The 26,727-nt window shown below is 38.4% G+C and overlaps 1 protein-coding gene across 2 annotated transcripts in view; it reads left to right on the top strand.

Annotated features, from left to right (window-relative positions):
- The window catches only part of LOC111158528 (fms related tyrosine kinase 3), a 75,819-nt gene that overhangs the window by 12,584 nt on the left and 36,508 nt on the right, over positions 1-26,727 (top strand). For both annotated transcript variants that reach the window (XM_022520623.1, XM_022520624.1), the window contains exons 2-6: positions 10,745-10,866; positions 16,922-17,124; positions 19,802-19,917; positions 24,405-24,534; positions 26,408-26,535. In XM_022520623.1, coding sequence (XP_022376331.1) covers positions 10,745-10,866; positions 16,922-17,124; positions 19,802-19,917; positions 24,405-24,534; positions 26,408-26,535 — 699 coding nt within the window. The remainder of the gene's footprint in view (positions 1-10,744; positions 10,867-16,921; positions 17,125-19,801; positions 19,918-24,404; positions 24,535-26,407; positions 26,536-26,727) is intronic.

Below are 26,727 nucleotides of genomic sequence, written 5' to 3'. Positions count from 1 at the left end.
AACCAAGATCAATAAAAGATCAGTAATATTGCTAGACTTCTAACCAAATTGATCAGGAAAAAGAGAGAAGACACAAATTTCCAAAATCAGGAATAACAGAGACAACATCACTACAGAATCTATAGATACTAAAAGGATAATATGGTAATATTATTAACAACTTAATGCCTATAGTTTGACAACTTCCATTTAAAGGAAAAATAATCCTTGAAACATACATACTACTAATTCATTCAAGGAAACCAAGATCAATAAAAGATCAGTAATATTGCTAGACTTCTAACCAAATTGATCAGGAAAAAGAGAGAAGACACAAATTTCCAAAATCAGGAATAACAGAGACAACATCACTACAGAATCTATAGATACTAAAAGGATAATATGGTAATATTATTAACAACTTAATGCCTATAGTTTGACAACTTCCATTTAAAGGAAAAATAATCCTTGAAACATACATACTACTAATTCATTCAAGGAAAATTGATAACATAAACAATGCTATACCTGTTAAAGATACTGAATTTGTAGTTAAAAATATTCCCATAATGAAAACTACTGGGGCAGAATCCACCAAATATTTAAAGAGGAAATAATACTAAATCTGTACAAACTTTTTCAGAAAATTTTAGAGAAGATAATGCTTCTCACCTCATTCTATGAGGCCAGCTTTACTCTGATACCAAAACCAAAGATATTAGAAGGAAAAACAAAAATAAACCTACAGACCAATAATTACCATGAGTGTAAATGCAAAAGTTCTTAGCAATCCTTTAACAAGTTGAATTCTACCATATATAAAAAAGATAACACATCATATTCAGCTGGTTTATTTCAGGAAGGCAAGGTTGGTTAACATTTGCAAATGAATCAATGTAGTTCACCATATTCACAAAATAAAAAAGAAAAGCCACTAGAAAAACAAAAACAAACTACATAATTTTCTCAATAGATACAAAAAATACATTTGACCAAATATAACATACATTCCTAATAAAATTTCCCAACAACTTAGGAATAGAAGTGGTCCTCTTCCAATTAAGTAACAGCATCTGTAAAAAACCTTTAGCAGACATCATACTTTTAATATTAAGTGGCTGAATATTTTCTACTAAGATCAGAAATAAGGCAAGGGTGACTATTCTCACTACTTCTCTTCAACATTGTACTGGAGATTCTAACCAGTATAATAAGGCAAGAAAAATAAATTAAAGACACCCAGATTGGAAAAGAAGAAGTAAAATTGTCTTTATTTTGCAAACAACGTGATCATTTATGTATAAAATCCTATGAAACTTACAAAGAAGTAACTACAACTAATAAGTAAGTTCTATAAGTTTGTAGGACAGAAGATTAGTGTAGAATTTCAATTTTGTTTCTATAACTAAGAATCAGAATTTGAAGTAAAAATGTCCAGAAAGATGAAATACGGATAAAGGTAAGATCAGCACATTGAAAACTATAAAACTATAAACTATAAAAAATTGCTAAGAGAAATGAAAGATCTAAATAGAGATGTACCATATATATGTATTGTAAGACTCAGTATTGTTAAAATGTCAGTTTTACTCAGTTGTCCCAGTGATTCAATATAATTTCTATCAAAATCCCTGCAGACCTTTTTGCAGATTTTGACGGGCTGATTCTAAACTTAATATGAAAATGAAAGAGACCTACAATACCCAAAACAACTTGGAAAAGAACAAAGTTGGAAAACTTATCATCTTGATTTCAAGGCTTATTATAGAGCAATAATCTATACGATGTGGAATCAGAATCCAGATAGACAAATAGATCAATGGAAAAGCATAACGACTTCAGAAATTAGAATATGCAGTCAGTCATTTTTGATGAAGGTATAGAGGTAATTCAGTGGAGAAATCAAACTCTTTCAATGAATGGTACTATAACAATTGAATATTCCCACATAAATATAATCATATGAAAAGTTTTGATCCATAGTCATACCATTTAAAAAGTCTACACAGAATGGATCATAGACCTAAATATGAAACTAAAATGTACATTTAAAACCTGAAACTATGAAACTAGGGAAAAACCTTTACAACCTTACATGGAGCAAAGATTTTTTGGATACAAAACCAAAAGCATGGTCCATAAAAGAAGGAATGATAAATTGAACATCTTTAAGATGAAGAATTTCAAGTCTACAAAAGACAAGCCACAGATTGGCAGAAAATATTTGTCAATTACATATTCTATAAGGACTTGTATCCAGAATATATTTTTAAAAAGAAGTTTCAAAACTTGAAGATGGCCATATAAAAGTTTCCTGAACTCACTTTCTCCCATGGACTCACCAAATCTACGGCTACACATGGAACAATTTCTCTGAAAGAAATCCAGAAACTAGCTGAGTGACTCTTACACATCACACAAATGAAGAAAAAACCCACACTAGAATGGGTGGAAAAGGCAGAGACACATGTCAATCTCACGAGAACCCAATCCCCAACATAGCAATATACAAACCAGAAGGAACTCACAACTCTCAGCTTCTCCCTAACGAATGAAGGGTTTGGACCCAACATCTAGCATTCCTATCATTAAGACTTACACTTGAGGGACAGACTCCCAAAACAAATGGCTCTGAAAACCTATAGGGGGCTTGCATCTATGAGACCAGCCAGATTGGAGCAAACAAAGAAACAGTTCTTTGGGCCTGGGAGGACTCCCTGTGGTCATACCCCTAGGGCTCAGTGCAGAAGCAAAAATCCAAATGCATATCTCCCAGTCTTTCCCTTAAAGAGACCTGTTTGCAGCCTGAGGGCTAGGCTTCCAGTTTAACATACATCTAGGAACTGACTGTGATCCTGCCCAAAACTGGGGAGGCAAGCACCATCTCCACTTTTTCCTCTGTTAGTATCTTCCTGAAAGGAGCATGTGCACATGTTTGGAGCCCTGGATTTTGTGGGTGCGGCCCAGAAGACTCACCCCTTAACTGCCTGGTGCTGGTTCAGCAGAGCTTGTATTGAAGGGTCCCCCAAGACTTTAGCAAACAAAGAAACAGTTCCTAAGTGGCTATGCCCCAGGGCTCTGTGCAAAGGGAGCAGACAGAAACTTCCAGCTCTTGTCTTTTCCTGAAAGAGGTCGATTTGCATACTTGAAAAACTGTTGCTTGAGAGTCTGGCTTCCAACCACTCTTCATCTAGGTGCTGAGATCCTCCCCTTTGAGGCACTCACAGATCTTGGCATACCTTTACTATTAAGAGCCAGTAAAGGGGCACCTGGGTGGCTCAGTGGGTTAAAGCCTCTGCCTTCAGTTCAGATCATGATCCCAGGCTCTCTGCTCAGCGGGGAGCCTGCTTCCCCCTCTCTCTCTGCCTGCTTCTCTGCCCACTTGTGATCTCTGTCAAATAAATAAATAAAATCTTAAAAAAAAAAAAAAAAAGAGCCAGTAAAAACAAAAAAGGTGGCTTGGACAATTACAACGGTTTGAGAGGCAACCAAGGTCTTAGCCTGGACTGAATGACAAGGTTTATCTCCTACATGAGATCATTCTGTGAATATTGGAAGAGGTAGCTGTTTTCTCCAGTGCATAGAAACCAACACAGAGAGGAAAGAAAAGTTAAGAGGAATATGTTCCAAACAAAAGAATGAGATAAAACTCCAGAAACAAACCTTGGTGATTCACAAAGATAAATTGTTTACCTATTAAGAGTTTAAATTAATGATGTGCTATGGTGAGTGCTGTGAAGTGTGTAAACCTGGCGATTCACAGACCTGTACCCCTGGGGATAAAAATATATTATATGTTTATAAAAAATAATAATAATAAAATAAATAATAAAAAATTTTTTAAAAAGAGTTTAAATTAGTGGTCATAGTGGCTTCACAGAAATACAGACGATCATAAGACTACTATGAAGACTTATATGCCAACAAATTGGACAGTCTAGCAAAAATGGATAAACTTCTAAAAAAAATACAACCTACCAAAGACTGAATCATGAAGAAACAGAAAATTTGAATAGAATTACTAGGAAGGAGATTGAATCAGGACTGAAGAACCTACCAACAAAGAAAATCCAGGACCAGATAGCTTCAGTGGTGAAATCTACCAAATATTTAAGGAAAAAAGAGTATCAATCTTTCTCAAATTCTTCCCTCCCCCCAAAAAAGAACACAAGAAAACACTTACAAACTCATTTTATGAGGCCAGCATAACCCTAATACCCAAACCAAGGCAAAGACATATATATGAAAATTACAGGTCAGTATCCCTGATGAAAATAGATGCAAAAATTCTTAACAAAATATTGGCAATCCAAATTCAACAATACATCAAAAAGATCATTTGCCATATCTAGTGGGATTTATTCCAGGGATGCTTGGATGGTTCAACATCTGAGTGTCAAACAATGTGATATACCACATTAACAAAATGAAGGGGAAAACCGTATGATCATCTCAACAGATGCAGAAGAAGCTTTTTTTTTTTTTTAATTCAACATCCATTCATGATAAAAACTTTCACAAAGTGGGTTTAGACAGAATATACCTCAATGTAATAAAGGTCATCTGTGACAGGCCCATAGCTAATATCATGCTCAGTGATTAAAAGCTAAAAGCCTTTCTTCTATCATTGGGAAGAAGACATGGATGCCTACTCTTCCCACTTTTGTTCAACATAGTACTGAAAGTTCTGTCAGAGCCATTAGGCAAGAAAAGGAGATAAAAGGCATCCAAACCAGAGAGGAAAATGTAAAACTAATTCTGTAGCAAGTGGCATGTTATTATATACATAAAACCCTGAAGACTCCAACCAAAAAGTGTTAGAACTAATTAAGAAATTCATTAAACTTGTAGGATACAAAATCAATATATAAAATTCAGTTCTTGGTTCTATACACTCACAACAAACTATCAGGAAGAAAGTTAAGAAAGAAATTCCATTTACAATTGCATCATAAAGAATAAAATATCTAGAAATAAATATAACCAAAGAAGTAAAAGATCTGTACCCTGAAAAGTATAGATATTAATCAAAGAAATTAACTAAGACAAATAAATGAAAAGACTTTCCATGCTCATGGATTATAAAAATTAATATTGTTAAAATGTCCTTACTATTTGAAGCCATCTACAGATTCAGTGCAATCTCTATGAAAATTCCAATGGCATTTTTCACAGAAATAGAAAATCCTAAAATTTGTGTGGAACTACAAAAGACCCTAAATAACTAAAACACTCTTGAGAAAGAACAAAGTGAAAGGCATCACACTTTCTGATTTCAAACACTATTACTGAGCAATAGTATTCAAAATAGTACAGTATTGGCATGAAAGTGGACACATAGATCAATGGAACAGAATAGAGAACCCAGAAATAAACTCATACACCTATGGTTAATTTATGACAAAGGAGCCAAATGTATACAATCCAGGAAGGATAATCTTTTCAGTAAAAGATGTTGGGAAAACTAGACAGCCACATGCTAAATAATCAAACTGGACCACTATTTTATACCATATACAAAAATCTCAAATTGGATTAAAGACTTGAACGTATAACCTGAAATCATAAATCTCACAGAAGAAAACATTGGGGGGTAATCTTGACATCAGTCTTAGCAAGATTAGATTTTTCAGATTTCACACTAAAAGGAAAGGCAACAAGAGCAAGAATAAATGAATGGGACTACATCAAACTAAAACTTTTGCTTAGCAAAAGAAACCATCAACAATATGAGAAGGTAACCTATGGAATGGAAGAAAACATTTGTAAATTATGTTTCTGATAAGAGATTAATATCCAAAATATGAAAAGAACTCATGCAACTCAATAGCAACAACAACAAAAAAAAAAAAAAAAAAGAGGAGAAGTAAAAGAAATTTGGTTAGAAAATACATAGAAGAAATGAATAGACACTTCTCCAAAGAGGACAGCATCACTAATCATTAGGGAAATGAAAATTGAAACCACAATGAAATATTTTCTAACACCTGTTAGAATGGCTGTCATTAAAAAGACAGAAGATGACAAGTGTTGGTGAGGATGTGGACAAAAGATAAGCTTTGTGCACTATTGGAAGGAATGTGAAGTGGTATAGCTACTATGGAAAACAGTTCATAAGTTACCCAAAATAATAAAAATAGAACTACTATATGATCCAATAATTCTACTTCAGGGTACATATCTGAAGGAAGCAAAATCACTATCTGAAAGAAATATCTGCACCCCTGTGTTCATTGCAGCGCTTTTTATAGTAGCCAAGATTTGGAAACAACTTCAGAGTCCATTGATGGATGGATGGGTAAAGAAATTGTGAGATACGTGGATAGATAGATCTACTATATGTAGTTTTCCATGGTAACTGTACCATTTTACATTCCCTCCAATAGTGCACAAGGCTTCTCTTTTGTCCACATCCTCACCAACACTTGTCATCTTCTGTCTTTTTAATGACAGCCATTCTAACAGGTGTTAGATAATATTTCATTGTGGCTTCAATTTTCATTTCTCTAATGATTAGTGATACTGCCCTCCTTGGAGAAGTGTCTGTTGCACATTTTCCAGCCAGATTTCTTTTTCTTTTCTTTTTTTGCTGTTGAGATAAGTATACATCTATCTATCTATCTATCTATCTATCTATCTATCTCTGAATACTATTCCACCGTAAAAAAAGAAAGGAAGAAATCCTGCTATTTCTGATAACATGAATGGACCTTGAGGGCACTATGCTCAGTGAAGTTAGTCAGAAAGAGTAAGACAAATACTGCATGATCTCACCTTTATGTAGAATCTAAAAAACCAAACTCACAGAGAGAAGGGATTGGTAGTTGCCAGAGGCATGGGTAGGGGGTGGGAGAAATGGTTGAAGGTCATTAAAAGGTACAAACCTCCAATTACAAGATAAATAAATTCTAGGGATGTAATGTAAAGCATGGTGACTATAGTTACCAATACTCTGTTATGTATTTAAAAGTTGCTAGGAGGGGTGCACCTGCATGGCTCAGTTGGTTAAGCGACTGCCTTTGGCTCAGGTCATGATCCCGGAGTCCTGGGATCGAGTCCCGCATCGGGCTCCCAGCTCCAAGGGGAGTCTGCTTCTTCCTCTAACCTCCCCTCTCATGCTTTCTCACTCTGTCTCTCTCTCTCTCAAATAAATAAATAAAATCTTAAAAAAAAAAAAAAAAGGATTTCGTATTTAAAAAAAAAAGTTGCTAGGAGAGTAGATCTTAAAAGTTCTCAGCACAAGAAAAAAAATTATTCCTATGTGAGATGATGGATGTTAATTAAACTTACATGGTAGTCATGTTGTAGTGTATACATATTTCAAATCATTGTGTTGTATACCTTAACCTTATACAATGGTACATGTTGACAATATCACAATAAAACTGGGAGAAAATACTGTCAAAACTCGATAATAAGAAAATAAGCACCCCAATTTTAAAAGATTTGGTGAGGGCAAATATGTAAACAGACACACTGCCAAAGAATATATAGTATGTCATAGAAACATCCAAAAGGATGCTCAACATCATTAGGAAAATAGACCTTAAAACCACAATGATTTATTATATACTTAGCACAATGGCTAAAATTAAAAATTCTCATCATACCAGGTGTGCTGGTTGAGGATGTGATTTCCACAACTGGAATGACATACATGACAGTGCCGTACAATGACAATACGAATATAAAAGGATACAAACTCTTTGGAGAGCACCTTTGCACTTAGAAAGAGACATGACCTGAGTACTCCAATCCTTGGTATTTAGTCAAGAAACATAAAAACATATGTCCAAACCAAGACTTTTATACAAATATTCATAGCAGCTTTATTTGTAAGAGGCCAAAAGTGGAAACAATCCAAATTCTATCCACAGGTAAATGAATTAAAATATGTATTATATCTGTATAAAAGACTACTACTTGTGAGTTGAAAGGAGTGAACTATTGATACGTACTACAGTAGGGATGAATTTAAAAATAAAACAGAATGAAAGAAGCCCGACAAAAAAAGAAATTTCATACTATGTGATTCCATTTATATGAAATTTCTGGAAAATTCAAGCTCATCTACGGTGATAGAAAGGAAATCAGAAGTTACATGGCATGTGGTTGTGGGGTGAGTAAGAGGGAGGGATTACCAAGGGGCATGTGGAAACTTTTAGGGCTGAATAAGGTCACTATCTTGACTATGATGATGGTTTTATAGACTGATTTGTACTTATGTCAAAACTTATCAAGTTATACACTTTAAATTATGTTCAGCTTACTGTATATTAATTATGCTGAATAAAACTACTTGAAAAAAAGGAGTAGGGAGAAGAAAGAACACTAGGAAATAAGACAGGGAAGTTTCCTAAACTCTCTGATCTTTGCCCCCCCGGCTCCCCGCCCCCCATCCCTTGCAATTGTGCTTATTTGATTTTTTTTTCTTTTAAAAGACTAGGGGCTGGGGCACCTGACTGGCTCAGATGAAAGACCATGCAACACCCCCCCACACTTTTTTTTTAAGTCTTATTTATTTAGAGGCGCCTGGGTGGCTCACTCGTTAAGAGTCTGCCATTGGCTCAGGTCACCTTCCCAGGGTCCTGGGATTGAGCCTCACATCAGGCTCCCTGCTCTGCAGGAAGCCTGCTTCTCCCTCTCCTACTCCTCCTGTTTGTGTTCCCTCTCTCGCTGTCTCTCTTTCTGTTCAAATAAATAAATAAAACCTTTAAAAATGTATTTATTTATTTGAGAGAGAGAGAGAGAGCACGAGCATGCGAATCAGGGGAAGGCAGAGAGAGAGAGACTCTCAAGAAGACTCTCAGGAGCATACAGCTCTTGGGGTCATGAGTTTGAGCCCCATGTTGGGTGTAGAGATTGCTTAAAATAAAAAAGAAAGGAAAACAAAAGACTAAGGGCTATATTAGGAGAAATAAAAAACACATAATAACTAAATGCTGATAATATTGTAGTCAAACAATTACATTCTCACCTTACTTGTGGCTATATAAATTGGTATACCACCTTTGGAAAACCAAATGGCAATGCATATCAAGAACTATTTAAGTATATCCTTTATATATTTTTATATCCTTTAATCCACTAGTTCCACTTCCAGAAATGTATACTAAAGAAATAATATTTTAAAAGTGAAATGCTTAGATAAAAAAAGAAACAGTAAAAAGCTTAGTGAAGTAATTTATTTTATTTCATTTTTTTTCAAAGATTTATTTAAGAGAGAGAGAGCTTGCATGTGCATATGAGCAAGGGAAGGAGTAGGTGGAGAGAGAGAGGGAGAGAATCCGAAGCAGACTACTGCTGAGCTCAGAGCCTGATGCAGGGCTCAATCTCACAATCCTGAGATCAAGATCTGAGCTGAAATCAGCAGTTCGATGCTTAACCGACTTAACCACCTAGGTGTCCCTTGGTGAAGTATTTTAAATGGCAGAGGGCAAAAAAAACAAAACCGCAGAATGTATAACAGCAAGGGAATGATTAGGTCATTTTTGTTAGTGCCACCAAAGGAAAGCAAATCAATTGCATCTAGTATCATAAGAAATGCTTATGATATATTATTTTCAAAATCAGAATACAAAATGATTTCTACTCTATTAATGCAATTAGTTAAAAACTATGTCTATGGATGGGAAAGGTTCTAGGGAAATGAAAATGGTTTATTTGTCAGGATGTCATGATTTAGGGTGAATTTCCTCTTACAGTTCTACTTGTGTTGGTATAATATGACTTCTTTAATAAAGAACAAAATAATAAAGATAGATGAAAACAAACCAGTGAATGTATCTTAATATGCAGTTCTCATAGCTACAATACTGAGATTTTAATCAGATGATATGGTACAAAGATGGTTGAACACATTCATTTACCTTCCACCAAGAATCCACTCAAATGACAAAAATTTTTTAAAGACATAAACTTACAAGGACAATGACACTGGAGAGACAGAAAATAAAATTTAGAGAGATTTAAAACACATGAAGAAAGTGGAATCAAAAGATGCAGGATGAAAAAGCTGAAAAGCAACCTGATTTCCATTGTAGGACCCTCCCCCCCAAAAGAGTATAAATTGCCAGCAGCAACTCCCACAACCTGGGCAGCCAACATGAGTGAGGACTCTTCTTTGGGAGATCTGATTAGCCCATGAAAAAAAAACAAAAGATAACCGCACAGAGAGAATGGAGCAGCAGGTCAAATCATGCCCACAGAGCTTACGATGAACACTTTGGACTTCATTCTTATATATGAGCACACTGTCAAAGATCATCAGTCATTTTGGAAAAACATCCAAATGATAGGAGAACAGAAAGTGAAGGAGAGAGAAAGAATCAAAGAAATAATTCAAGAAAACTTTTGCTGAGAGGTGAATATGAGTTTCTAGATTGAAAAAGCCTACTGAGTGTCTAGCACAATGGATGAAAACAGACTCTCCATAAGGCACATAATTCTAAAAATTTAAGTGCACAAAGAAAAGATTTCACAAACATCCATGAAGAAGGAAAAATTGTTTGTGTGCCAATAATCATTCCTCATTCCTCAATATTTCAAAATGCTCAGTAGCACCCTGGAAAGGACTGCTCTAAGTACCTCTGTTCCTGATTTATAATAAGACTTGCCTTTTATGAAATCATATGTCATACATACTTTCCTGTTGGCCTCCTTTGCCTGATTACATTTTGTTTTGTTCTTTTGTTGTGAAATGAATGCTTATTTTCTTTTAAAGGTGTGCATGTATCAACATTGTTGTCTTTATTTTGTTTTACAGTTGTTTTTTCAGCAATGATATTTGAGACTATTACAAATCAAGATCTGCCTGTGATCAAGTGTGTTTTAATCAATCATAAGAAAAATGATTCATCACTGGGGATATCATCATCGTATCCCATGGTAAAGTAATATTAAAATTCTAACTTTAGCTCTTTTCTCTAGAGGCCATACTTTGTAAGCTATCGAGGCTTAGCACGGCTATATGGGTTTTTCCTTTTGTGTGTTTAAATATATTATGTACTTATATGCACTCCATTCTATCCAGAGTCATGTTCTTTCCTGGATTCAGGAAAGACACAGATACTCAGCATGAATAAGTAAAAGGAATTACCCTTTCTCCTTAAAGAGAATTTAGGCTTCTACCTTAAACCCGAGTCCCTAATTTCCAAGTGCCTCCTGGATCTAGATATAACAGATTTTCCATTTGCTCATTAAAACCCACCTATAGGGGCGCCTGGGTGGCTCAGTGGGTTAAAGCCTCTGCCTTCGGCTCAGGTCATGATCCCAGGGTCCTGGGATCGAGCCCCACTTCGGGCTCTCTGCTCAGCGGGGAGCCTGCTTCCTCCTCTCTCTCAGCCTGCCTCTCTGCCTACTTGTAATCTCTGTCTGTCAAAAAAATAAATAAACAAAATCTTAAAAAAAAAAAAATCTTCTAAAACCCACCTATATTTCATTTCTATTTCCCCGAACCTGCACCTATTCTTATATTAATTGATTTCTGTTTATGGGCCTGTCTAGTTTCTGGTCTTGAGAGGTCAGCATTATTTTAGACTACTTCCTCCCCTGCACCTTCACATTCAGTCAGTTACCAAGTCTTGTCAATTCCCTTTCTTTGATAGTTCTCATATAATCACCTCATATTCTCTGGTCTCATAGCCACTTCCCTCGTTAACTCCTCCGTAATCACAATAATATCATAAGTGGCTTCTTCCTTCTCCAGTTCATTCTGATAGGGTTCCCAGACGATTCTGAAGCATGGCTACGTCCTTTACAGCCTGCCTTAGAACCTTCAGTGGCTTCCCATTAAACTGACGTGCAAATTGCTCTGTCATCTGACTCTGGCTCCTTCAGGTTCCAAATTTGTTTTCCATCACCCTTCTTCATGCAATTCTTCTAACAGCTTAGGTATTTACTCAAAGGAAGGAAGCTTAGATAACAGAGAACTGAAAATATTAGAAACATGTAACAAAAAGTGAACATAAAGTGTAGCCAATTCCATGAACATTTCCAGCTAAGGATTCATACCAATATAAAGTCATTCTGTTTTCTTCTACATAAATAGAATACATAAACACATAACATATACTACATGATGCCCTGGACTTCACTCCCTACCCCCTAATATCAGAGATAATAAAAATATTCTCAAATTTAAAATATAGTGTGAAATAGGTTCCCATAACATTCTACATGCATGGAAAACTCCTAATTTAACACATGATTTTTTTATGCCAGAAGCATGGCTGGTTTTACTTTTTTTAAAACAGATATTGGCATCATAACATATTGCTTATTAATAATTAATATTTTTGCGTACAGTATTTCAGTGTGCTCAGAAAAATGTTGATATTATTGGCTATGCTGTTTTAAACATTCGGTGTCTTTTCAACTTAAGAAAATAGCTGCACATATTGAAGTGTTTTCTTAGAAAACACAATCTGTAAAAAAAGCTAATAATTGGTCTTGGTTCCTAGGATTAAGTCCTGTATTTTTTTTTCATGTTGTAGAAGTTATGTTCTTATGCAATATTTAGGATTGTTTTAAGACCTAGTCTCTCAAACAACATTAAACAGATAATCCTACAAATCCTAGATGATGCAAAGATGAGCAGTCTACATAATGTGCTTTCACCTTCCTGAAGTTGAAGCTGCTCCTTTTGGGCATTTTCCCACTTTAGTGGGGAAGTGTATTGTTAGGGGAGCAGCGGTCTTTAAAAAATTTGTTTTGATTTCTTCCACAGTTCACGTTGCTTGGATGAGACATCTTTCTGAGACTCTTACAGTTCAGGAGTGTTTTGAATAACCAAGCATTCTAGTAGACGAAACTTGACCATGTAACTCTATTAAATAAGCAATTACATCCTTAGCTGTATTACCGATAAAACCTGGAACCAAAATAAGATGATTTTACTGTTCCCACAATCCACTTAATTGTTGTTTGAAACCTGAATGCTTTCACCATTTATCATTTCTGTTTGAAGATGAATGTAATATACACTGAGTTTCTCCACTGCAAAGTTACTATTTTCTTTGTAAATAGCAGGTATTTGGGGGCATTTGCCAATATCCTGTTTCTCCTCCAGTTTTCACCTGCTGGTTTTAGCACCCATTGGTGAATCTTGCCTACAACAGTTACTACTATGATGTTTGCCTAATGGTAATTTTCTTTTTCCCTTATTCCCTCTACATTTCTAAATTGGAATTGCGTAAGGAAGAGTTCTCTCTTCTCTCCATTTTATTTATTTATATCAATACAGACTCAGAGATATTTATTTTATTCTGTGATTTATAACCCAAGACTATCAGTTTTATTTTGTTACTCAGATTTGTACAGCTTTTGTCATTGGGAGCTACTTCAGGTTGATTTCTATGTCCCTTCAACCTGTGCCCGTGTTTTCTCAAACACTGACTTACTTTCCAGTAATTACAATATAGTTCAGGCTCATCTTGCATTTTTCCTGCCTTAGCCCTAAAATTAGCCACTTCTCCAAAAAACAAAACAAAACAAAAAACAAAAACAACACTGGGTTTTTTGGAGAATAGTATTTAGAAACCATGGTCTGAGAGCTGGGTGTGCTCATTGCTATTGGGATGTCATTGTCTCTGGGCCCTCTAGGAAATGTATGTATGTATGTTTACAATCTCCCCCACCACCACACATGACACTATGTCTCCCTGTCATCTCTACATCTACCTACTTACCTATCTCTAGATCATCATCAATTCATGCTGATAGCTATGATGTCAATTCAGCATCAAAGGTTTTATTCTACCTTTTCCTCTTTCCATATTTGTATTTCTCTCTCTGGTAGTCAGAAACCAGGTTCTCATTATCTATAATAATTGACTTACATAAACCTGGTAGATATAAAAACAAATTTCAGAATTGCCAACCCACATTCCAGTGAGAAACAGATTTACAAACTAGAATAGTTTGTATAATTCTTTTTGTCTTTAATCATACAGTATCCAGTGTAGTATTTTTCTGTTATTTATGTTAGTTCTTTTCTTTCCCACCCCCTTTATCATGGTTACATTATGAATCTGTAATATAATTAAACTTTTTTTACTATCCCATTTTGAGTTCCCCCCAAATCCTGGTTGTTTTAATTGTTTATTTTTTTAAGTATGTGAGACATGTTTATGGTCCTAAAAGCCAAAGGTGTATAAAAAGATATACTCAAAGAAGTATTACTCCCTCTTCATACCTATAACCAAGTTTCCATCCTTTTCCCACCTACTTCTTGTTTATAGCCAATCCCTTTAGTTTTTTTTTTTTTTTTTTCTTTTTTAGAAAGAGAGAAAGAGTGTGCTGGGCACGGAGGGAGGGGTAGAGGAAGAGAGAGAATCCCAAGCAGGCTCCATGCCCACTGTGGAGCATGACAAAGGCCTTAATTCCACAACCCTGAGATCCCAACCTGAACCAAAATCAAGAGTTGGTCACTTTACTGACTGAGCTACCCAAGTGCCCCCACTTCAGAATTTTTTGTCTTAGTCCTAGATTTCTTATGCCCAAATAAGCAAATACATGTGTATTTTCTGAATCCCCTTCTTTGTTACATGAAGTGGAGTATATGTGAAAGTAGCTAGTTTTCACTTTTTTTCGCCTAACAGTATATCCAGATCACTCCAAATCAGTTCATTGAAATTGTCCTCATACTTCTTTATAGCTGCACAGTACTCCATTATGTGGAGGTACCATTGTTTATTCAACCACTCTTCTGTGTATGAGCATTTAGGTGGTTTCTAGTATTTTGCAATTACTTGTTTGTGGGTATAGGTTTATACATGTAGTCCTCGAGTGGGGGTTGTTGGATGGGTGCACGTGTAATTTCATTAGCTATTGCCAAACATTCCTCCACAAGGGTCACACTGGCTTATATTCCTCCAGAAATGTATGAGAATAGCTGTTTCTTCACAACCTCACCAACACCATGTGTTGTAATACTGAAAAATTTTTGGCAGATTTATAGATGAGAAGTAATACCTCAGTGTTGTTTTAATTTGCATCCTCTAATGATAACTGAGGTTGAACATTTTATTCTTATGTTCAAGGGTTTTCTTGATATCTTCCTATTCAGTTCTTTTCCCCATTTTTCTACTGTGTTTTGGTCATGTGTCCCTCATTGGTAACAAGTTCTTTATATATTAGGGGTATTATATTTATAATATATATTGCAAATATTTTCTTCTAGTATGGCAGATTTTTTACCTTGTTTTGATTTGTTTTTGCTTTATTCTGTGCCTCTCCTTTAAGATCCAGCTCAATTTCTGGACTTCAGTGAAGCCTCCCCACTACAACCCTCCCAGCTTGGTAGTTACTTCTTCCTCATCTGAAGTTCCAGGACACTTAAATTTACCTTTCAAAATAACTAGTATCTTTTTAGAGGGCACATCATATTTCACCTGGTGTTTTAGTTATTCCTTCTTACTAGACTTGAAACACTTTAAGGACAAGATCAATGTCTTTTCTTCCAACTCCCATAGTGCCCAGTACATGGTCTAGCACTTAACAGACACAGAGTAAATGAACTTATCATTTAATTGCTGAATAAATGGGTAAGTAAAACCAGAAGTATGGCATATGATCAGTAGCACAAGACCTACCCTGCTCCTCACCTGAAGAAGCTTGTGTGTGTGTGTTTGTGGGTATGCACACACATGCGAATGCGCGCGCGTGTGTATGTGTGTGTAGGCATGCTACACTATGTGTTTGAGGGTAGAAGGTGAAGGGTCCAGAGACAGAAGTTGCTACTACACCCTCTTTCAACGTGTCTCAATTACTTAAAGTAGGGAAGAAGTGTGGTGGTGGCAAAGAGCCTGTGGGGATATCTGCCCAGAAAATATTTTGTTTTTTAAATTCCCTCCAACACAAATACCAATTTACTATTACTGTGTAGATTCTTATCTACATACCAGTAATCACAAAAGCAGTCACCTATGTCTTATGCATTTTATGACTATTGTTTGTATATTAGTTCGTTAGAGCTGCTGTACCAGAGTATCACAGACTGGGTGACTTAAACAACAAATTTATTATCTCACAGTTCTGGAAGCTAAAAGTCTAAAATCTACATGTCATCAGGGTTGGTTCTTTCTGAAGGCTGTGAGGGAGGCATCTGTTCCAGGCCTCCGTCCTTGACTTCTAGAGGTTTGTCTTCATATTCACATGGCACTTTTCCTAGCAGGTGTCTTCTTCAGATTTCCTCTTCTTATGAGAATCCAACGCAACAGCCTCATTTTGACTTGATTACCTGTGGAAAGGCCTTATATCTAAATAAGGTCACATTCTGAGGTAGTGGGGGTTAGGATTCAACACATGAATTTCAAGGGGACACAGTTCAACACATAACCATATGTAAAACATATTAGAAATGCAGCCTAAACTCAATTATCTTTTTTTTCTTTAAGATTTTATTTATTTATTTGACAGAGAGAGCGAGCAAGCACAAGCTAGGGGGAACGGCAGGCAGAGGGAGAGGGAGAAGCAGGCTCAAGCCCAGCAGGGAGCCCGATGTGGGGCTTGATCCCAGGACCCTGGGATTATGACCTGAGCTGGAGGCAGACACTTATCCAACTGAGCCATCCAGGCGTCCCTCCCTCTATATTTTTTTGAAAGATTTTATTTATTTATTTGACACAGAGAGAGAGTACAAGCAGGGGCAGAGGCAGAGGGAGAAGCAGACTCTGCTGAGTAGGGACCCCGACATGGGGCTCAATCCCAGGACCCTAAGATCATGAGCTGAGCCAAAGGCAGGCGGGCGCTTAACCAACTGAGCCACCCCGGTGCTCCTATCTCTTCTTTTGAGAATTGTAAATAATAGGATTTTCAGTTAGTAATACATTCTCCAGCGCAGTGGGCAGTACATAAACGCGAATCCATTTGATAAAGGTCCCAGCTAAGAAGAGGATGTAAAAACATGCACGAATAGTGAATTCACCTTGTTTCCACACAGGCATCAGAACCCCCAGAAGACCTCGGGTGCGCCTTGAAGCCTGAGAGCACAGAGGCCGTGTATGGAGCAGCCACTGTGGAAGTGGACATGTTGGCATCCATCACGCTGCAAGTACTGGTCAACACCCCGGGGAACATTTCCTGTCTCTGGGTCTTTAAACACAGCTCCCTGAATTGCCAGCCACACTTTGATTTACAAAACAGGTGAGTGGGGGGCAGGGGGGCGGGGGGGGGGGAGCACCCACAAGGATTTTGGGAGGAAAACTTCCTTGCTGTAGAATGTAGTTCACCTGGAGTTTCTTTTCAAATATCTATCCATATCCATCGTAACTGTTATCTCCAGTGAAATAATGAACTAAAAATATAGTTAAGGCATGAATACATGGCGTTATGTGTTTATCAAACCTATAGGATGTCTAACACAGAAAGTGAACTCTAGTGTAAATTACAAACTTGAGTGAGTACCAATATTGGTTCACCAATGGTAACAAACCACACCCATGTAAGATGTTAACAATAGGGAAAACTGTGTGTGTGTGTGTGTGTGTGTGTGTTGGGGGAACATATGTGGGATCTTTCTATACTTTCCACCTGGTTTTTCTGTAAATCTAAAATTACTCTAAAAAATAAAGCCATGTACCTAAAAAATTACATATAGATATAGTTAGGGCCTAAGAAGGCAGTGAGCAGCTGGAAAAATGTAAAACAAACAGGGAAAGAATATTTGGGATTTTTATGGTCTCTTGTTTTAATTGGATCTTGTCTTAAAGATAAAAAGTTAGAAAATGTTCATTACATTCTACTTCAAGTAGCCAGAAGCTTCTTTCTGGGAAATGCTAGGAGAAAGAACATTTGGTTTTAATCTATTTTGTTTCACAGTATGATGAGCAGAATTGCCAGTGATATCCACGAAGTATTTTAATAGGAAACTGATCTGGGTATGATGGAACATGGGCCTCATGATCCAGAAAAATATCTTAGCCAAGAATTGTGATGGAATGGCCAAGTCTGTGTTTGACTCTGTTCTGATTGTGCCCTCCCACCCCCCAACCCGCTGTCTGGGTCCCTCTTGCTGAGACCAGATGGGGGCAGGAAGAAAGAGACAAAAGTCATTCAAATGCCCCTTGGTAATTCTAAGGCTACTTTTCTCTCCAATTCTTGGGGTGTTCTGGTGCCCCATGGTGTAGAGGAGTCTCTGTCTTTCCAGAAACCATGCAGTAAGTGGGACCCAAATGGCCTACAGTGGTTATCCTGCCCGACTGAGGTATGGGGGAACATTTCTGTGACTGACTTGTACCAGATTGTTTGCATTTGTTCCCTTAACGTCAAATAAACTTGTAAATAATTTTTAGGACAGTGGCTATAATTCTAAAGTTTGCTTCTAAATCTTGGAACACATTCATTTTCCTTTCCTCTTTTGAGACTGTATTACTCACTTCTGTTTTTTGGTTATTTGTACCTTGGGGTTAAACCAAAGCACTCTTCTATTAAAAATTTTGGCTTAAAGAAATGTTCTGGTAATCCTATTAAAATTTTATGCCACAACATTTCCCACTGGATTGAGACCAAAAAGCAAATGCAGGGTTGTTGTCATTCCATTAGATTTTGCCTTTTTTGATTTAGGACCAATGGTCCTATTTGTCAGTCCACGTCACTAGTCTTGACTAATAGGTATTAACTTGACTGATCGGTATTACCTAATCTTGTAGATTAGTTAATACTAAAACTATTTAGCAACTTGTCCACGATGGAGACTTACTGTGGAAATCTAGCTCTGGGCTCATGGCTAGAAAGCTTGAATACTTAGGCTGTGATCACTGTCTTCCAGTTGCCTATGATATGCATTAAATGTTCACAAATGATACCAGGAAAATGAGTGGTTCAGAGAACGCAAGCACAGAACCAGAGTATCTGCAGGCACTAATCAAATATATTTCCTACTAACCTACCTACGAATAGTATTCTGGAACCAAGCAGCTTGGAGCTCTAGAGCAGAGCAGGACGTCTCTGCAGAAATGTGCATTTGGATTGCCTGGAGACCTTATTCAAATGCAGATCCTGATTCAATGGATCCAGTGGGTCTGGGCAGGGCCTGAGAGTCTGACTGTCAGTGGATGGTGGGCTGAGACTAACACTGTTAGAGAAATCCTACACTCTTGAGTAGTAAGCATCTAAAGATCAGAAAGCATAAATTTACACCCAACATCACTCAACAAACTATTAGAGAATATTTTAAGCTTTAATGAAAACAGGTATCACTGAACACATCGAAGTTTCTTGGAAAAGATTGCTCCTAGACAAATGTATTGGTATCGAGCCCCTAAGAAATTCAAAGAGCAAAAACCGGGCCATCTTTCTCCTTACATATATGTGATTTTCTCCTTCACATAGGATAATGGCTTGTGTTAGATTTTGCTAGAATTCTTTCATCTACAGAGAGAGTCACGCAGAAGAGAATGTTCCTTAGCTCTGGGTATCTTGCTTGTACAGTCATCTGGGTCTGCAAGTGGGGAAGTGAGGCCGGTGGCCAGGTAACAGAACATGACTGTGAGGTACTCGTCACTGAGGGGAATGGTCTGCTCTTGCTGGCTGGAGTGAACCCCCAAGCCTGTGCATTTGGTCCATCCAAGAGGCCTGAGAAGCATGGGGCGAAGGTGCTGGAATGGAGGTCCCTCACTCTGAGGGGAGGGCCTGAATGAAGTCCAAGTCAAACTAACCAGGCTCCGGCAGAGTGAGAAGCTGCCAGCCCCCGGTGCCACAGTCAGAGATGGAATGTGGGGGCCCCCTGTGCTACCCGCTGACTCAGGGTGAAATTTTATGTTTTAGTTTCACACATTTTCCAAAATAACCAGTTCTCTTTCTTGTTTTTTTTCTTCTTCAGAGGAGTTGTTTCCATGGTCATTTTGAAAATGACAGAAACCCAAGCTGGAGAATACCTACTTTTCATCCAGACCGAAGCTACCAATTACACAATATTGTTTACAGTGAGTATAAGAAGTAAGTGCACCTCACTACGGGGTATTCACAGTATTCCAAAGGAGTGGTTTAGCCCTTGAGCTTTCTGCCAGCTGCTGGGGACACAATATTCAGGTTTCCCTCAATATGTGGTTGAATAGTTGAATTCACTTCAACCATCCGGCATTACACGTGGACTCTCAGAACATTCTCTGTTCAGCCCCCTTTTTTCAGTGACATGACTGACAGGGAAGAAATGGAAAATAATTTTGACCTTGACCGTGGAGTTAGAAGTCCTGGGTTCTTACTCTGGATCTGTTCCTACCACCCTTGGCAGGTCACTTAATCTCCCTGAACCTCAAATTGCCTACCTGTAGACTGGGGATAAAAATACATAGCTCACAGGATTGAAAGATCCCCACACCACCCCATACAGCTCTCTGAGATCGGAAGATGTCCGTGTCCGCTCTAACAAGGTAGTCACCGGCCACACATTGCTCTTGAACACTTGACATGTGGCCAGTGTGACTGAGGACCAGGTGTTACTTTCATTCATGTTAAGATGTTACAAACTGGACTTAAATAACCACGTAGAGCTCATGGATCCTTGATTTGTACAAATGCTAGAGCACTCCGCAAACCGCCAGGAACCATCCAAATGTTGTTATCTGTGGAGGCAACTGTGCAGTTGTCAGAATCACCCCGCGTGTGTGCCTTCTGGCTTCTTGTTTCCTCCCAGTTCTGCGCAGGCCTAGGAATTGCACCCCCTCAGCTCCTAGACACCGAACACTTCACCTCACACGACATGCAGGGACTAGAGGTAGGTGCCTTCACATACATCCTACTGCCTTTAGGGACTAAGGCAGCACTCCCAAATCTCTGGGTTTATTTTATATACTTATTTTTATTATATAAAAATTTTTATATTATATACTTATTTTTTAGGTTTTATTTATTTGATAGAGAGAGAGAGAGTACAAGCAGTGGGAGCAGCAGGCAGAGGGAGAGGGAGAAGCAGACTTCTCACTGAGCAGGGAGCCTGATGTGGGGCTCCATCCCAGGACCTGGGATCATGACCTGAGCAGAAGGCAGGCACTTAACTGACTGAGCCATCCAGGCACCCCTAAGCCATTTTTTTTTTAAGATTTTATTTATTTGACAGACAGAGATCACAAGTTGGCAGAGAGGCAGGCAGAGAGAGAGAGGAGGGGGAAGCAGGCTCCCTGCTGAGCAGAGAGCCCGAAGCCGGGCTCAATCCTAGAATCCTGGGATCACAACCCGAGTGGAAGGCAGAGGCTTTAACCCACTGAGCCACCCAGGCACCCCCCAACCCAGGCCATTTTAAATTAGGTTACCTGGCCACACCTGAGTATGAGGCTTCCTCTTCCTTGTAAGTGACTTGAAGGCACAAAGCCAGGGTCCAGTCCACAGAGGTGCCGTGGCTCAGGGATAACCAGGGACGGTGTTCTGCACGTACCATCTGTGCTGAGGGGGATGCCGCTGGAACCATCTCATTGTCTCACAGCCATTCCCCCTTCATGCGGCTGGGAAAACAGACACACTGGGCACCACTGGAGGCCAGGTCTACGCAATCTGCACCACACTGCCCTCGGGCTTGTGGTCCTAGCTGCTAACATAAAGAGCACCTGTGGCCATTTAGATCCCTAGAAGTGTCACTTTAATTGGGGCTGGGGGTGGTGTGGTAGGTTTCTAAAATCGGCCTGTAAGGCAAAAAAATTAAGTAGAGTCAAAATTTGTCAGAAGTTCTGAAAAGCCCTTTAGTTTACTCTGATATGTGTAGGACCAGAGACCTGAAAGCCCAAAAATCAAAAGAGAGCTTTTGTTTCTCTTTGATTTTGGTCTTGTTCCCTGTCCCCTCCTCAGTCCCTGATCCCACTCTGTGGGACAACGGGTCTCTGTGGTTCAGTTCAATTCGGAAGGGAATCAACGATTCTTTGCTTGCTGTCTTTCTTTTTTTGCCAAGTGTTTAGAGTTGAATTTGTGTCAGATAAGTGGTGTCTGCTGTTGTCTTTATTATATGTAGGGTATCTTCTTTGCATTTCAGATTTATAGTGTAAAAATATGACAACAACTATTCAGGTAAATTCTAACATGCTTTTAGCATTCTGGGCGGTGAGGCTAAAAAAAAAATCAGGCAGAGGAAACTTGGCAACAGCCAATGTGAAAAAGAGGAAAGGGTTTACTAGCAAACCACAAGTTTAGCAGTAACCAGCAGTTAAGGGCTGGTCACCTAAAAAAAAAAAGGAAAGCTGAACCTTGGCAGCATTCATGAGAATGGAATGTCTAGGTTCAGGAAATGAATGGATGATTGTTCTTCTCAGACGAATATTGACAAAACAGAGCAACCAGATAGTGAAGAACTTGGTTAAATTCAAACAGCTGAAGGACTTAACAACGTTTAGCACAGAGAAGAAAATATTTTGAAGGGAGGAGACTGATGGCAGTGTAATGTAATGTACTCTTCTGGCCTATGAGTCAGGGAACCTGGCCTAACTAGTTATACCTTGGATGGGGGCGGGGCACCTGGGTGGCTCAGTTAGTTGGGTAACTGACTTTTGGTTTCAGCTTGGGTCATGATCTTGGGATCATGGGATAAGGCCTATGTGGGGCCTGATCAATGGTCAGAAATTGCAAGCAAGAATAAAAACCATCACATAATGAAAAAAGATATGTGCAATTCATGTAATCAATAAAGGATTAATAATTATAATAGGTAAGTAGCTTCTATAAATCAGTAAGAAAGAAACAGTAGAAAAATGAACAAAAGACGAGTAGACATTTTCACTTTCAGAACACAAAAACTAAATGGTCAATAAATATATTAACATAATAACTGAGAAAACCAAATTAAGACCACACTGAGAGGGGTGCCTGAGGGGCTCAGTCTGTCAAGCGTCTGCCTTCGGCTCAGGTCACGATCTCAGCATCCAGGGATCAAGTCCTGCATCAGGCTCCTTGCTCAGCAGAGAACCTGCTTCTTCCTCTCCCTCTGCTCCTCGCCCTGCTTGTGCCTGTGCTCGCTCTGAGAAATAAATAAGTAAAATCTTAAAAAAAAAAAAAAAAGACCACACTGAGATACCATTTTATACCCACTAGATTGTTGAAAATTAAGAAGTCTTGGTCAGTATACAGAGCAAAAGGAAAGCTCATGTCCTGCTATGTAAGTTAAATTAGTACCACCATTTTGGAAAGCAGATTATCGTTATATGTAGAGCAGGACGTGCTCATACCATATAAACCAGCAGTTTTCCTCCTAGGTATATTATTAAAGAAACTTACAAGCCTGCCTCAGTACAGTACAGAACGTTCATAGTATCATTGTTGGCAAATACAACAGACTGATAACAAGCTAAATGTCCATTGCAAGAAAATGGAATAATAAATGGTAATATATTCACCAATGGAATATTGTATAGCTGTAAAAAAATGAATGTAATATAGCTACATGAAAACCATAAGGCAAAACCACCAACATAAGGCTGGATGAGAAAATGAAGTTATGGAAACCTACATATTGAGGGATACCACATTTTGAAGATCAGAAACAAACAAAGCAAACCAATATATTGTTGGGGGACACACATCTATGTGGTGAAAATATTTTTAAAAGCACAGGAATGATAAACACAAGATTCAGGATAAAGGTTACCTAGGATTGACATGGCAGGGAGCATAAAATAGATTTGAAGATATTTATTAATATTCCAGTTATTAAGTCAGATACGGGTCTGTGGGCATTTGTGTTTATTATTATGCTTTGAAATGTACACTTCATATATTCTTTTGTGCGCATATATATAATATTTTTAAACAAAATGTATTATAAGATCAGAAATTGGAATTTAGAACAGGGAAACTTTCTTTTAAAGGTAAAGGTTTGTTGATAAATGGAATGATCCACCCAGGGAGGTAGTGAACCCCTGTGGCTAGAGGGGTCCACCCAGAAGTGGAAAGTTTGTATGTTAAGCATTGTGGGGAGCCAAAGATGGGGGTGGGGGGAGAGGGGAGGTGTGATGGTCCCAAAAGAACAGGAAGCTAAAACCGAACCTCTCAGTTCTCTTCCAACTCTAACTCTCTCCTACTGTATTTCTGTGTTTTTGTATCAGCATATTTCTGCCTAGTTCTAGATAAAATAAATCATGGGAAGAAAGCTGAGTCTTAAATATATGAGCTTTAAGCTGTTCTCGTTTTCTTGTTCCTATGCAAATCATTATTTGTATTTTTACATGACCTCACTCCACTTAACTTCAGTTGTCTGTAGGTTTATGAAATATCCCAAGAAATTAGCTAAGAAGACAAATGCTGAAGTAGACATTTCAGCCAGAGTTGAATTTAATGTATTGGAATGGAGAAGATACATTATTGTACATATTTGGAGGGGAGCAGATGAGGCTGCTATGGTATAAAATATTTAACCTTCCTTAATAGTGCAGAATTCTTTTTCTGAGGGGGCTGCTAAGACAATTAGTTTTAAAATATTAAAATGTTACTAATTTATGATACTCTAGACACACTGCTTTATACATTAAGGAGACCTTACTTTAGAAAAATGGAAAATCAGGATGCCCTGGTCTGCATATCTGAGAGCATTCCAGAACCGACCGTGGAATGGGTGTTCTGCGATGCACAGAGTGAAAGGTATGACATTTATAGAGGTAATTACTATTTTTGCTTTATTTTTTGGTCTTTTTCTAATATAGCTGACATCACACTGTGTGTACCAATTGCCTTATCAGAAGAATGGGGATGGGATAGTACTTGCCTTACGCTACAGTGATGAAATGAATCAATACACGTGAGCTCATTGCAAGGCTGGCGCCTGCAGATAGTCCCATATGCGTGTTTTCTTTTGTTTTTCATAGGTGCCATAGCTACACTCCCACAAAGTGAGAATTCATGCAGTTTGAACTAATAAAAATTTACTAAACAATTTTGGTGAAAAATGGTACTAAGCAGGAGAAAAAGTAAAAAAAAAAAAAATAGGTTACCAAATGGTAGGAATGTGATCACAAATTTTAGAGGACAAAGAAGAGATTACCTGTAGATACATATGTAACATAAGCATGGGGGGAGGAGGTGGACAGTCTGCACCCCAAAATAATAATAGTTGTTATCTCAGGGTGGTAGAAATATGGGCAAGTAAAATTCTTTGGGTTTTTCTGTATTTTCCAAAATTTCTACAGTGAACTCAATTACTGTTGTCTTCTAGTAAGAAAAAAAATATCATGAAGGAATGATATGTCAACAAAGAAAAGAATACATTTGGCTAAAGTGATAAGGGGGAGAAACGTATGACCCACAGGCTCCAAAAGCAATTCCTGCTTTCGGAAAGGCAGTGGTTAGGGTAACTCCCTGGGAGGAATCCAAGTCTGTCTTACGCTGAGAAGAGGGCGTGAGGGGCATGGGATAGGGATGAGGAGGTAAGGGTTAGGGTGGGAAGACGGTGGGGGTGGGGATGATGGGGTGGAGTGGAGTCTGGGGGTGGGGCTGAGGGGTGACAGTGAGGGCACCAGGGTGGGGGCACAGTGGGGGTGGTGAGGGGGTGGAGGGAGTGGGAGGGCATGGCAGTGGGGATGAGGAGGTGAGGGTGGGGGGCTGAGGAGGGATAAGGGTCTGAGGAAGTGTGGGGATGTGGATGGTGGTGATGAGGGGATGGAGAGGGGGGTGAAGGGGTGAGGGTGAGGGGTACCGTGTCAGGTCCTGAGACCCACTGAATTCCCTCCTGTGTCTCACCATGCCTCTTCCCTGTGAGCTCTGCGGATGGGTGACTTCTGCAACATTCTTCTCTTCCTCTCCCTCATAGTCCTCTTTTGGGCTTCAAAGAAAAGATACCCACCTTGTTGTGCTGTATTGAAACCTAATGGTGCTTTTCCTTTTCTCTTGTCTTTTTTTCCCTCTTTCTTCTTTCTCCACTCATTCTCTCTTTCTCTCTCAACAACAAAAGAGGGCAAAATTTAAGCTTACATAAAAATGTATGTAATCTGGCGTTCCTGACTGACTCAGTTGGGAAAGTATGGGACTCTTGATCTCCTGTGGTGAATTTGAGCCCCATATTGAGGGTAGATCTCACTAAAAAAAAGGAAAAAAGTATGTAATTCTGTCTAGTGTTATTCCTTTTTTTTTTTTTTTAGTGTTATTCTAATTGGTTGAGATAATGAGTAACTACCTAGAAACCTTAGATTTGGGTTTACCTTTCAACACATTTCTTTCTCTCTCTTTTTTTTAAGATTTTGTTTATTTGACAGACAGAGATCACAAGTAGGCAGAGAGAGATGGAGAAGCAGGCTCCCTACTGAGCAGAGAGCCCTATGCGGGACTTGGTCCCAGGATCCTGGGATCATGACCCGAGCAGAAGGCAGAGGCTTTAACCCACTGAGCCACCCCCATGCCCCAACGCATTTCATCCTCTTAAACAGGCTCTAGAACCTTTCACTTTGTTTTTCTCCCTCACTTTCATTTGTAACTTTTAAAAAACATGTTTGGTCAGACAGCTCTTTTTTTCTACTTGCAGCTGTAAAGGGGAGAGTGCAGCTGTTGTTACAAAGGAGGAAAGCGTGCTTCATGAGCTGTTTGGAACAGACATAAGGTGCTGTGCAAGAAACGAGCTGGGCAGGGAGTGTACCAAGCTGTTCACAATAGGTAGGAACCATGAGACGGGGCTCTTCTCTTTTCAGTGACTGTTCCTTAGGAAAAACCCGACACTGAACAGTGATTGCTTAGGTCATCATTCACTTTTAGAGCTGCCATAGTTCTCTATGCCACTTGGAATATTTCGGATTCTGCAGCTGCCAATTTCTTTACGAAAGGGTAGACAGTTTCTAAAGGATTCTT

The sequence above is a fragment of the Enhydra lutris genome, unplaced genomic scaffold, assembly GCF_002288905.1.
Source record: "Enhydra lutris kenyoni isolate GAN:26980312 unplaced genomic scaffold, ASM228890v2 scaffoldscaffold60, whole genome shotgun sequence".
Taxonomy (NCBI): domain Eukaryota; kingdom Metazoa; phylum Chordata; class Mammalia; order Carnivora; family Mustelidae; genus Enhydra; species Enhydra lutris.
The sequence above is the reverse complement of the archived record's forward strand: the minus strand, read 5'-3'. Positions and strand labels throughout refer to the sequence as shown.